The following is a 13461-nucleotide window of genomic DNA, read 5'->3' as shown; positions in this document are numbered from 1 at the left end:
GTCGGCGATCTCTGCCGTCCACCAGTAGACGGCCCGCTGAGGTCGAGTCTTGGACCGGGGCATCGCGGCGTTGCACGCCGCTGTAAGCGTCGCCCCGATCCACTCGGCCTCTTGCAGGGGGTCCGTCTCCCGGGTCTCGGGGAAACTTCCCCGGACCCAACAGGCGGCCTCTATCGAGGCCATCAGGGCATCCTCGCAGAGTTTCCGGAGGGCTCATCGCGGTCGCGTCTCCACTTGGCGACGCACGGAGGAGAGGACACCGAGCTCCACCGATATGTATCGGTGGTCCGACAAGGTCTCGATGTCCTGCTCCACCCTCCACCCAGTGATCAAGCGCGCGGCCGAGGGGGTAGCCCATGTGATATCCACAATGGACTCCCCCTCCGTCCGCACGCAGGTGGGGGTCCGGCCCTCGTTCACGAGGACCAGTCCGTGCGCAGCCGCCCATCTCGCCAGAGCCCTACCCCTCTTGTTCGTGAACCGGGAACCCCAATCCGTATTCCAGGCATTGAAGTCCCCGGCCACGAGGACCGGCCTCGGACCCAGACGTACGACCGTCTGTCCAATGTCCGACAGCCAGCCCTCGAAGGGGGCATGACGTCTGGTGGGCTTCAGATAAGCCCCCACGACAGCGATGGGCCCCCATTGCACGGCGACGTGCCGCTCCCCTCTTTCGATGGGGGTCGTATCGGGCCCCCCCGGCTCCGACCGCCATCGAATTGCCACCGAGCTTTCCGCCCGCCCGACAGCCCAGTATGGACTGCCTTCTGGGGGGCGGTGAGGCTCGGACAGTATCGCCAACGTGAATCCCCTCTCCATCATGCTCTGGTGGAGCAGATCCTGTGCAGATGGAGAGTGATTCAACGTGGCGGCGCTCACGAGCTCTTCGGGGACCCGGATCCTGCTGTCGACAGCCCGATTGGTTTGTTCAACCCAACCCCTGAGGGTGGCGCGGTCACTGTGCGGGCTCTCTTGGACTCGGGGTCGGACGCCTCTTTTGTGACAGAGCGGGTCGCACAGCGTCTCGGCCTGAACCGGAGGCGCGTGCATGTTTCTGTGTCCGGCGTACAAGGAACTACCTCAGGCGTTGCCACTCACGCGGTTGCCATGACAATCGGGTCATCGCGGGACCGCGGCGTGCGCCTGCATGTGCCATTCGCGTTGGTGCTGCCTCGGCTCACCTCTCTCCTTCCAGCACGTAAAGTGCAACCGCACGCGTGGCCCCACCTTGTGGGCCTGACGCTCGCCGACCCAGAGTACGACCAACCTGCCCCGGTGGACGCCATCCTGGGGGTGGACATCTTCAGCGCTCTTCTTCGAGAGGGACTCAAACGGGGGCCCGAGGGATCTCCTTCGGCTCAGGCTACCGCCCTGGGCTGGGTACTAATGGGACGAGTATCTGCTCCAGCAGCGACACAGGATCGCTCAGGCGTTTCCGTCCTCCACCTCTCCGCCTCTGGGACTGAGGTGGACCACGCCCTCCAGCGCTTCTGGCAGCTTGAGGAACTGCCAACGAAACCCGCTGCGTCTCCTGAAGACCTCTGCTGCGAGTCTCAGTTCGCGACCACTCATAGTCGCAACTTGCGAGGCCGGTACACCGTGTGGCTGCCCAGGTGTGACAGCTCCGACGTTCGTCTGAACGACAATCGCTGGGACGCGCTGAGTCTACTCACCAGCCTGGAGCGTCGGCTGTCACGCAACCCCACCTTACGGGAGCAGTACGCGACCTTCATGGACGAGTATCAAAAGCTCGGCCACATGGTCGTTGTTCCGGCGACGGAGGTCCACCAAGCCGGGACCCATTACCTGCCGCATCACGCGGTTTTCAAAAAATCGGACGTGAACAGCAAAATTCACGTTGTTTTCAACGCGTCCCACCGCACCTCATCCGGTTACGCGCTTAACGATCTGCTCCTTCCAGGTCCGAAGCTGCAGTCTGAGCTCTGGGCGATCTTGTCGCGGTGGCGCCTCTTTAGGCACGTTTTCACGGCGGACATCGTAAAGATGTTCCGTCAAATTTTAGTGCACCCAGAGGACACCGACCTGCAGCGAATCCTGTGGCGACCGGACCCCGCCCAGGAGGTGCAGGATTTCCGCCTGCTGACGGTCGTCTATGGCACCGCGGCGGCGCCTTACTTGGCGCTACGGACTCTCCTGCAGCTGGCCGAGGACGAGGGGCCCTATTACCCCCGCGGGGCGGACGCCATTAGGTCCCACTGGTACGTGGATGATATCCTCGCAGGCGGTCACACACTCGCGGAAGCAGTGGAGTCCAAGCGGCAGACCGAGGCGATCCTCGCCGCCGGTGGATTCGAGCTTAGTAAATGGGCGTCCAACGCGCCAGAGCTGGGCCCTGTAGCGGACAACGACAAGTTGTTTTGCGACCGCGAGGGGGTTTGCACGCTGGGGGTCCTGTGGAGCCCTCGTGAGGACAGCTTCGCTCTACGCTTGGCTCCCGTCTCGACAGCGCGAACCTGCACCAAGAGAACCTGCACCAAGAGAACAGTGCTCTCAGAGGTGGCCCGCTTCTTCGACCCCCTCGGTTGGGCCGCTCCGGTCCTGGTGTACGGGAAGATCCTTATCCAGGACTTGTGGATGGCCGGGCTGCCTTGGGACGAGCCTTTGCCGGACAACCTGAGGACGACTTGGACAACGTTCGCTGAAACCTTGCCCCAGCTGAACCGGCTGCGCATACCACGCTACGTGGACTTTCCTGGGCCAGGGGGCGAGGTCGAGCTTCACGGTTTTGCCGACGCATCCAGCCGTGCCTATGCCGCTGCGGTTTACCTGCGGTGTACGACTGCCCCCGGTGGCATGACGGTCAGGCTCCTGATCGCCAAAACCAGAGTGGCTCCGGTCAAGCGGTCTTCGATCCCTCGTCTGGAGCTCTGCGGCGCAGTCCTCCTCGCTCGACTCATGCGCAGCACCGCCCGGGCACTGGGTCTTGAACATGTCCCAGCCTTTGCGTGGACGGATGCCACCGTTGCGCTAGCGTGGATCCGGTCCCATCCAGCGCGCTGGAAGCCCTTTGTCGCGCATCGAGTGGCGGAGGTGCAGGATCTCGTGCCTACTGCGCGATGGAGGTACGTGCCGACCAGGGACAATCAGGCCGACGCGGCCACACGAGGCATATCTCCTGCGACCTTGGCGGACCTCCACAACTGGTGGTCTGGACCGCCTTGGCTCTCCGAGCCGGACTACGCGGTCACCGAGCCGTGCCAGCCCGATCATGGTGTCAGGGAGGAGGAACTCCGGCCAAGGGCGACCCTCATTGCGAGGCCAGAGGAGCCGAACGACGTACTACGCCGTTACTCCAGTCTTGACCGACTGCTGCGAGTGTCGGCAATCAGCCTCAGGTTCCTCTACAACGCACAACACCCTCAAGGAAGGCGGACGGGCTTCCTGACGGCAGCCGAGCTGACCTCGGCTCGCAACCGGTGGGTGCGGATCGCTCAGGCCGAGGACTTCTCCGAGGAGATGGCCCGCCTCCGAAGCGAGCAGCGGTGTCCGGTGCGGTCACCCCTGCTACCTCTCCGCCCTATCCTGGACCGGGACGGCCTGCTGCGAGTGGGGGGACGCCTGCAGGAGGCGCTCCTTCCGTTCGCCGAGAAGCACCCGCTCATCCTCGCGAAGGAGAACTATCTCTCGCTCCTCCTAGTGCGAGAGGCTCACGCCAATTCGCTGCACGGAGGACCGCAGCTGACCCGTAGTCTGCTTCTGAGGCGTTATTGGATCCTGCGAGCAAATTCGCTGGTCCGGTCGGTCATTCACGCCTGCCTGCGCTGTACTCGATTCCGAGGTGCCACCGCAGAGCAGCAGATGGGCCAATTGCCGGCGGAGCGTGCGCGACCCGGCCGCCCCTTCTCCACTGCTGGAGTGGATTACACCGGCCCTGTGCCCCTCCGAACCTCTAAAGGACGCGGCCACAAGGCCATTAAGGGCTATATATGTCTATTTGTGTGTCTGTCGTCCAAGGCGCTTCACTTGGAAGCGGTCTCTGATCTCTCCTCCGCCTCATTTTTAGCCACCTTCAGAAGGTTCATCTCCCGTCGAGGTCACTGCCGGCGCCTCCTGAACGACAACGGGACGAATTTCCGAGGCGCCGACAGGGAACTCAGAGGCATGTTCCGCGCAGCATCCGAGTTCTACAAGGAGTGTGCATCGAGCTTCGCCAACGACGGTATGGACTGGGCCTTCATACCGCCTGGCGCTCCTCACTTCGGAGGCCTTTGGGAGGCCGGCGTCAAGGCCGTGAAATACTATCTGCGACGCATCGTTGGGGATACCTGCCTCACCTTCGAGGAGATGGCCACCTTGTTGGCCCAGATTGAGGCCTGTCTCAACTCCTGGCCGCTATATGCGCTCAGCAACGACCCTTCGGACCTTGTAGCCCTTACACCGGGGCACCTTCTGGTCGGGGAACCGTTGGCGGCTATACCGGAGCCTCCGCACGCCGAACAAAATCATGGCGAACTAGCGACGCGCTGGACGCTGACGTCTGCCATGCGGGACCAGTTCTGGCGCAGATGGTCAAATGAGTACATCCATCATCTGCAGCAGCTGAAGCGTTGGAGGAGACAGGCGCCCAATATAGCCGTAGGCGACTTGGTCCTGCTCAAGCACGAGTTGCAGCCTCCGACGAAGTGGGCGCTCGCTCGCGTCGACACCCACCCGGGTTCCGATGGGCTCGTCAGGGTGGCCACCATTAAGACCGCGAACTCGGTGCTGAGACGGCCGATCGCGAAGCTTGTACCGTTACCGGTCAACGACGGAGCCCAACGGGGCTAACTGATACCTGATCGTTCTCGGGCCGACCCGCGAGTTTCGTACGGCGGGCGGTCCATCATTGCATATCCGTCTGTTTCGTCGCAAGGACGAGGCGGGCGGTATGTTCCGACCTCGGTGGAACGTTCTCGGCGCTTTCTGCCGATCGCTCGGTGGATTGTTCTCAGCGCTTTCTATCGCCTTCCCGGGTATCATACTTGCCCATAAATATTGTGAGCATGATGTCGCCCGGCTCGCGTTCTTCCCGCCCCATCCCCCGTGCCCGTGGACCGAGTAGCCTAGTGGCCGGGGGCGTGAGGTACGGGGGTGCGACGAGGCCGGGCGGCAGCATGATTCGGCGAAATCCTCGCAGTCTACGCGGAACGACGAAATAAGCTTACTTATCGCTGCTCTCGGAATTCTCGTCAGTATTCTCGGAAGTCTCGCGTTCCCGCGCACGAGTGTTCGATCTCGCAGTCGCGCGTATCCGACTCGGATAGCCGATTGCACCTGTAAACGTGCAATAAAGAACAGTGCAATAGACCATCGGAGTGATCCTTTAAACTGTGCTCGTCGCTCTTTTGTGTGGCCGTCGCGAGTTCCTTCCGCCCGGCGCCCTCCGGCTCTCCCGCTCCTATTAATGACCGGTCTTTCTTTTCGTGGACCCCGCTGCCTGATCTGACCTGATCGGCAAGGGTGAAACAAGATATAAATACAGAGAATATAAAATTTTTTACAAAACATTTTTTTATTTTAATTATTGGAAATATTTACTAATTGTAAGATGTAATTTTATTATTTATTTGTATAGAGAAGAAAATTAGGTTTCTTATTTTAAAAACATAATTTATTTTGTTTAATAAGTATATAGTATTCTACATCATAAAATCATTATTTGAAAGTGTAACGATGCACCCCGAAAACGCATCGTTCCCGGCGAAAGCCGGATGCCGCCAAACCCCGGGCGAAGGGTGAGCGCACGGCGCTCACCGCCTAAGTTCATTATACAACGCGCTCGCGCGGCGAACCGATCGCCCGCGGGAACAGCCGAGCGCGCCCGAGCCGGCGAGACACGCGTGTCGCGCTGTCTCCCGGCCGCGCAAGCGCACGAACGCGCTACCCCGACCCTTCTACCCCCTACCAGCCGAAGATTGTTAAAATGTAATAACAATTGGGGGTAGACGGGTATAAAAGACGGGATCCGAAGCCAAAAAGGCAGATTCCGCCGCTAGCCTAGTCTATACCAGTACGAAGCCCGCTCACGAATCCCGATCCGCAAAGCCTGCTCTCGATAAGAGACGAAACCGAGGTGAGGAGCAACTCGCCTCTGCCGAGTGTTCTCGGCTTCGCTCAAAAGACCGCAGACCGAGCAATCCTTATACCGAGCCCGGTAGATACAGCGAGGTGAGGAGTTACCCCCAGCGGGTGTTCCCGCTGTCTACCGGTGCCCCGGATCCTGTGCACCTCGGCGTGCCCGGATTGAGACGGAGGTGAGGAGGTGACTCGCCCCCGCCGGTTGTTACCGGCATCCGGACTCGACCGTACCTATATATCCGAATTACCACCCACGGAATCTCACCGCGAACGGGGTGGGGCGATACATCCGCGCCGGGCCACCGCCGCTACGGCCCGTACACGCGCCGCGTACCGACCGGCCCTTTAAACGGCCCGAAATCACGCCGCCGAGAGTCGCGCCGCGCACCGTTACCGTAGCCACGCGGGCCGTGGCTCCGCGTGAATACGCATTGTAAATACGATCATCCGAGCACCTGTAAATATCATTCATTCTGTGATCAAATAAATCCGCTTGTCCGTCAGATTTTCGTACTTAATATCGTACCCTGACTCTTACGCGAACTCTGGTCCGACGAGCTAGTCCGGTTCGCTAATTCAACTCAACGGAGAGTCGTTTCACAAGTAGAAAATGTAATGATTTCAAATAAAATGTACGTAGTATTAAATATGTACTTAGAACTAGATTTTTTAATTTAAATCAAATGAATATAACTTACCTTAATCAAAAAAATAATTTCAGTCAATATATTTACTTCGTTAAAAATAATATCTCTTCATGTATCATCCATCAACAAATAATTTTCTTCAATAAAGTAAAATTTTTTTACTGACAAATAAAAATTTTTATCCACAAAAACTACTTTGTTTAAGGAAATTATTTGTCACATGATTACTAAGAAATTATTTATTAAAATTTAAATATTTAGTTTCTTAGCATAAATTTTAAATATTACTCTCTTTCTCTAAAAAAAATGTATCCGATAGAAAAAAATTATTTTCTTATTGAAGAATGAATATTTACTAATAACAAGATATGTGTATCAAAAAATATGTAATTTTAATCTAAAAAATTTTTTATTTTTATTCTAGAAAATATTTATTACAATATAATTTTCACAGTGAAGAAAATTAGATTTCTTTTTTAAAAAGAACAATTTATTTGATTAACAAAAAGGATTCTATATCTTATAAAATCTTTATTTCAATGTATGTATGTATGTATGTATCTTTATTCTGTGGTACACAGAATACGGGCTACCGCTCCGTTTACAATTTTCCTCCTCCACCTTCTCCGCTCACCTTCTCTTATTCCTACGCCATTTCTTAATTTCTAATTTCTCCGCCGAGAGAGAGAGACTACCCATTCTCCGCATCCTCACTGTTGCGCGTCCCGACGCAGTCGGGGCACGGGGTATGATTCGGGATCGTTTGCCGGGTTCACACAACGACTCTATGTCGACGAATCAACAATCGTTTTAATAAAAAGTCTTCTTTATTCAAAACTAGTATAATTCTTTCACTCGCGTTAACCGCAGTTAACCGTATCGTTACTTAGCTTAGATTGACCCGCCTTCCTTCCTTTCCATTCCTTTTTATATCAATCGCGCTTGGCCCTGTTGTCAGGCCACTTATTGTTTAGTAAGCAGTTGTTTCGTTAGCAACTGTATGCGCGGCTTCGATGGATACGTACTTTGCTCAGGATACTCGTTTTCGTCGCATGCGGCAGGTGTTATCTGATACCTTGCCGCTTGCGAAGTCGTCGTCTGATGTGCGGTATATCGCACTCATGACACCCTTCCCCCCTAATGGAAAGAAAGTGAGGGGGCGAACTTTATTTTTATACCCACTTAATGATAAAGTTTACATGTTTTGCTTAGTCTATGCCTACACTTGATTATCTTCCTCTATGGCAGCGGGCTTCGTCACGTTCCCTTTTTTATTTTTTAGTTTCTTTATTATTATATACGATATTATTATTGCTATAAAAAAAATGGTAACTCCGCTCGTTGTCATAGGGTATATAAATTGCTTATGGTAATAAAAGGGTTCTTGGCTATTCTCCAATTCTTCTTTTATCTTGTTGATATTTCCTTTTAAATACGTTAGGTCGGTTGGATTTGTAAGTTTTTCTAACGTTATTTTGTTTGTATCGTTTTCGTATTTTACGTCATCTTTTACTGATATAATTTTGGTGTTTGGCAAGTATGTCTCTATGGTTTTTGTCTGCGTCACCTTTTTTGAGTTGATGATTTTACTTGCTGTAATCAATTTGCAGTTTTCTCTTAGCGTTATCTTTCCTGTGTTAACAATAGTACATTTTGATTCTGGATAGTTTTTGCACTGTAGCGTCATTAATACATTTCCAGAAGTGGAATATAACCAAGAATTTTTTGTTGGAATCCATAATTTCGGTCGCTAGGGTGTATTTTTTATTACAGTGTTCATTGTTATTATACATATATACATGTCTGTTTCGCAGATCGCGCTTGTAGATAATCTATTAACGATATAATTTCGTTCGCACAGGTATTCCGAGTTTATTTTGGTACATTCGTGCAAGTTTTCAAGTGTTACATAGGTGTGTTTTTCGGTGTCTATCCCTATCCATTCATGGTTTACTTCTATCGACGCGAAAATGTTGTCGTGGCTATGTACTGGTAATGATATGACGTGTAATATTTCGTACGTCGGCGTCGTTGCGAGAGGTGTTAGAGCAAATCCGCTCTATGTATCGCGAGTCTCGGGCCCTACTCTACAGCGCCACTCTTGCGGCCGGACGGCGAGCTATCGCCACCCGTCATTGTACACGTTAGTCGTAGCATGTACGCTGCCCTGATTGCAAGGCACTCACCAATACTCAATAAACGAGGGATTGTCTTTTCTTACACCATGACGCTCACTCTTACTAGTTCCGCCCTCATCCCTAACAGGTTATGGGCCCAGCTGCGCACAGAAAGTAAAGTGAGGTAGAAAGACATCGTAAATCATAAGTGAGAGACTAACCTAAGAAACAGGAGAGATGTACGGCGCAGGCAACGCACGGATCGAGCTGCTGAGCAAAAGCAACTACGATACCTGGAAGCTGCAGATGCAAGCGCTACTAATCAAGGCAGACTTGTGGGAGTACGTAAGCGGAACTACAATAAAGCCCGAGCCCGGGGAGAGCAACGCGAACGCCGCCGCCGTGGCCGAATGGACCAAGAGCGACCTCAAGGCCAAGTCGGACATCATCCTCTCAATCTCCGCTGGCGAATTGAAGCAGGTGAAGAACTGCCCGACGTCACGAGCTACGTGGATAAAGCTGCAAGAGATCTACGAATCGAAGGGACCCGCCAGGAAGGCCACTCTTCTGAAACGACTGACGCAACACAAAATGGCGGAAGGTAGCGAAGTACGCGATCATCTAAACGGTTTTTTTGATACGGTCGATAAGTTGGCGAGCATGGACATAGAGATCAATCCCGATCTGCTCACGGTCATGCTGCTATATAGTTTACCCAGTAGTTTCGAGAATTTTCGTTGCGCGATCGAGTCCCGCGACGCGTTACCCGAACCCGAAGCACTGCGTACGAAAATTATCGAAGAGAGCGACGCGCGTAAAAGTAATTCGCGAGAGGAAAAGTCGGATGCTATGTTCGTAAATAAAGGTTCTAATCGACGCGACCGCAAGGCGAAAACGGTGAATAAATCGGAAAAGACCGCTAAGCCAAACACCGAGAACGAGTCTCGATGTTACGTTTGTAAGAAGCCGGGACATAAGAAATCGGAATGTCGTTATAATAAACAGGCCGCTAAGGTAAGCGAGGACGTATGTCTACACGCAAGTGAGGCGATGACCGCGAAATCATGTACGGCACAGAGGCGCGATTGGTGCCTCGACAGCGGCGCTACAACTCATTTGTGCAACGACGCGAAAAGTTTCTGCGAAACAGTCGACTCGGATCGCGGTACATTAAATCTCGCTAATAATGTGACTACCGATATTATAGGCAAAGGAAATGTAAGGTTTAAGACTGACGTTCTTGGCGACGAAAGGAACATTTCACTCGCGAATGTCATGCACGTACCGGACTTAAGAACCAACCTGTTGTCAGTGGCAAAGATCACCGATCGAGGTTACGCGATTAATTTCGATATGCACGGTGCAAAAATAATCAATCAAAAAGGAATTGTTGACCTATACGCAAAAAGGATCGGGGATCTTTACTACGTATGCGAATCTAGAGACAGCGCCTTAGCCACATCCGACGTAAAGGATCGAAAAGTTTCCTTCGAGTTAATACATAAGCGCCTCGGTCACGCGAACGCGAGAGATATTTGCGATGCAGCGCGTAAAAATGTTATTAGAGGCATACACATTGGCGAATCACCTACTGTTATTGATTGCGACGCATGCTCAAAGGGGAAAATGTCGCGAACCCCCTTCCCGAAAACCACAAACCGAAAAACCGAGACGTTAGAGCTTATTCATACCGACGTCGCCGGACCCATGCGTGTGGCGTCTAAGGGGGGCGCTAAATACTACGTAGAGTTTATAGACGATAATACGCGATGGTGCGAAGTCCGTCTTTTAAAATGTAAATCAGAAGTAACGTTCGAAATGAAGCGATATATAGCCCTTGTTGAAAAGCAAAAAGGTAAATGCGTGCGGTCGATTCTATCCGATAATGGCCGCGAATACGTAAATCACGAGCTTAATTCATACTTGAAGGAGCGAGGAATCACGCGCAGACTGACCGTTCCCTACAACCCCGAACAAAACGGGACGGCAGAAAGAAAAAATCGTACCCTTCTGAACACAGCCAGATGTCTTTTAGCAGAGTCTAATCTCCCGAATTCATTTTGGGGCGAAGCGATTAACACCGCGAATTACATAAGAAACCGGCTACCCACTAAGAGCTTAGGCGGGAGAACTCCGTACGAGGCCTGGACAGGTAAGACACCGGACCTATCGTACCTGAGGGTGTTCGGCTGTCGCGTATTCTACCTCGACAGAGACCCTGGCAAAGGCAAGCTCGAATCACGCGGTTCGGAGGGGATCTTCCTCGGATACGCAGAAGAATCCAAAGCATACCGCATCTGGTCGTTGGAGAAGCAAAAGGTACTCATCAGTCGCGACGTAAAGTTTCTAGAAAACGAAAGGGTAAATTCAAAGAACTTCGAACAACCCGAAGACGGGACATCGACTGAAGGCCGCAGATTCACCGACGTGGAGATCCCAGTCCCTGAAGTCGACGATTTACCGACTACAATCGATGACGTAGAGCTACAAGGGTCACCCCAGCACGAGGATGGCGTTACTAACGTTCCCGCCGTGACGGACGACGACGAAAGCCACGAATCCGAAGACTACTCTAGAGGGCAGAAAGCAGCCGAAACGGGAGAATCCACGAGGCGAAAGAAGAGGGCACAGGAACCAACCACTATAAGGACAGGTCTGCGAAGCGGGCGCGGGGAGCGACTCGCTGAAGAACACGTTTCCTCGGCAAGGGTCGAATACGCATCCTTCGCGGAGATTCCAATAAAGGAAGCTTTATCGAGCCCCGACGCGGAAGAGTGGTATCAAGCCATTACCACAGAAATGAAGTCCATCATCAAGAATGGAACGTGGAAGCTCGTGGATCGCCCGGAAGGGCACAAGATCATCGGAAGCAGAATGACGCTACGCAATAAACTGAAACCAGACGGGACCGTCGATAGAAAAAAGGCTCGTCTCGTCGCACAAGGATTTGGTCAGCAACCTGGAATCCATTTCTTCGAGACCTTCGCGCCGGTGGCGCGACTCAGCTCCATTCGTCTCCTGGCGTCATTGGCAGCGCGATATAGGATGTGCATCAAGCAATTCGACGTGAATTCCGCTTATCTGAATGGCAACCTAGAGGAAGAGATCTTCATGGAAGTTCCGAAGCCGTTCGTGACTATTTTGAAGCGCATCATCGAGTCAGAGGCCTCAAGTGAAATCGGAAGGAAGGCAAAGCTGATGCTTGCCGAATACGGTAAGGGCGACAAGGTCTGTCTTCTCAAAAAGTCCCTGTACGGACTTAAGCAAGCAGGAAGGAGCTGGTACGTCAAGCTAAATGAGACCCTCAAGAAGTTAGAGGCGACCCCGACTAAATCAGATCCATGCCTGTTTAAAATCGGTTCAGGGGAAGATATGGTACTGATCACCATTTACGTCGACGATTTACTCGTCGCTTCCCGACGCACCGATCTAATAGCCAGATTCAGCAAAATGCTGGCTCTTGAGTTTCAAATCAAGGACCTCGGCCCCGCTCGTTACTGCTTAGGAATCGAATTCACCCAGTCTGAAGGGACAGTGAAACTAAGTCAACGGGGATACATTCAAGAGTTACTCAGGAGGTTTGACATGACCGAGTGCAACCCAGTCTCTACGCCCATCGAGGTCGGAGCCAAGCTGAAAAAGGACTTGGAATTCACCGAAGAAGATCAAGGACTTCCGTATCGAGAACTCGTCGGTGCACTCACTTACCTCTCCACGACGACTCGTCCTGATATCGCATTCGCTGTAAGCCATCTAGGACAGTTCAATAATTGCTACGGGACGGCCCACTGGAAGGCCGCCAAACGCGTATTGCGATACCTGAAAGGAACGATTAATTTGGGCCTCGTGTACAGATCCGATTCAAAACCGATACGCGGTTTTGTAGACGCTGATTGGGGGAGCTGTGTCAACGATCGAAGATCTTACTCGGGATATCTGTTCACGCTCGGAGGAGGACCCGTGTCGTGGGACTCGAAAAAGCAAAGGACCATCGCCCTCTCCACGACCGAGGCCGAATACATGGCCCTAGCGGAATGCGCTAAGGAGGCCGCCTACCTGCGACAACTAATCCAGGAACTGGAACTCTACGACCTGAAACATATCACTATTCACGGTGATAATAAGAGTTCATTACTACTCGCCGAGAACCCGACTTACCACGCCAGAAGCAAGCACATCGATATACGGCACCATTTCGTCCGCGATATGATTAACAACAAGGTATTCACCATAGAATACGTCCCTTCTGAGGATCAAGCAGCGGACTTCTTGACGAAAGGACTCGTAAAAGCTAAGCACGTTCAATGTACCAATTTAGCAGGGCTAAAAGAGATTCGCATCTCATAAGCGTAGCACGTCATAGAAATTTCCTTTTCGCAACCCTTAACTCGAGGGGAAGTGTTAGAGCAAATCCGCTCTATGTATCGCGAGTCTCGGGCTATTCTACAGCGCCACTCTTGCGGCCGGACGGCGAGCTATCGCCACCCGTCATTGTACACGTTAGTCGTAGCATGTACGCTGCCCTGATTGCAAGGCACTCACCAATACTCAATAAACGAGGGATTGTCTTTTCTTACACCAGGACGCTCACTCTTACTAGTTCCGCCCTCATCCCTAAC

General features: G+C 52.7%; 1 protein-coding gene across 1 annotated transcript; it reads left to right on the top strand.

Annotated features, from left to right (window-relative positions):
* Window positions 1–1107: 1107 nt before the first annotated feature.
* LOC105556836 lies at window positions 1108–4788 on the top strand. The gene has a single exon (XM_012003949.1). The coding sequence runs from the start codon at window positions 1108–1110 to the stop codon at window positions 4786–4788; it is 3681 nt and encodes a 1226-aa protein (XP_011859339.1).
* The last annotated feature ends 8673 nt before the right edge of the window (window positions 4789–13461 follow it).

Source organism: Vollenhovia emeryi, unplaced genomic scaffold, assembly GCF_000949405.1.
Source record: "Vollenhovia emeryi isolate VEMERY1.0 unplaced genomic scaffold, V.emery_V1.0 DF939753.1, whole genome shotgun sequence".
In the NCBI taxonomy this organism is placed as follows: Eukaryota; Metazoa; Arthropoda; class Insecta; order Hymenoptera; family Formicidae; genus Vollenhovia; species Vollenhovia emeryi.
This window is presented reverse-complemented; position numbering and strand designations above follow the sequence as displayed.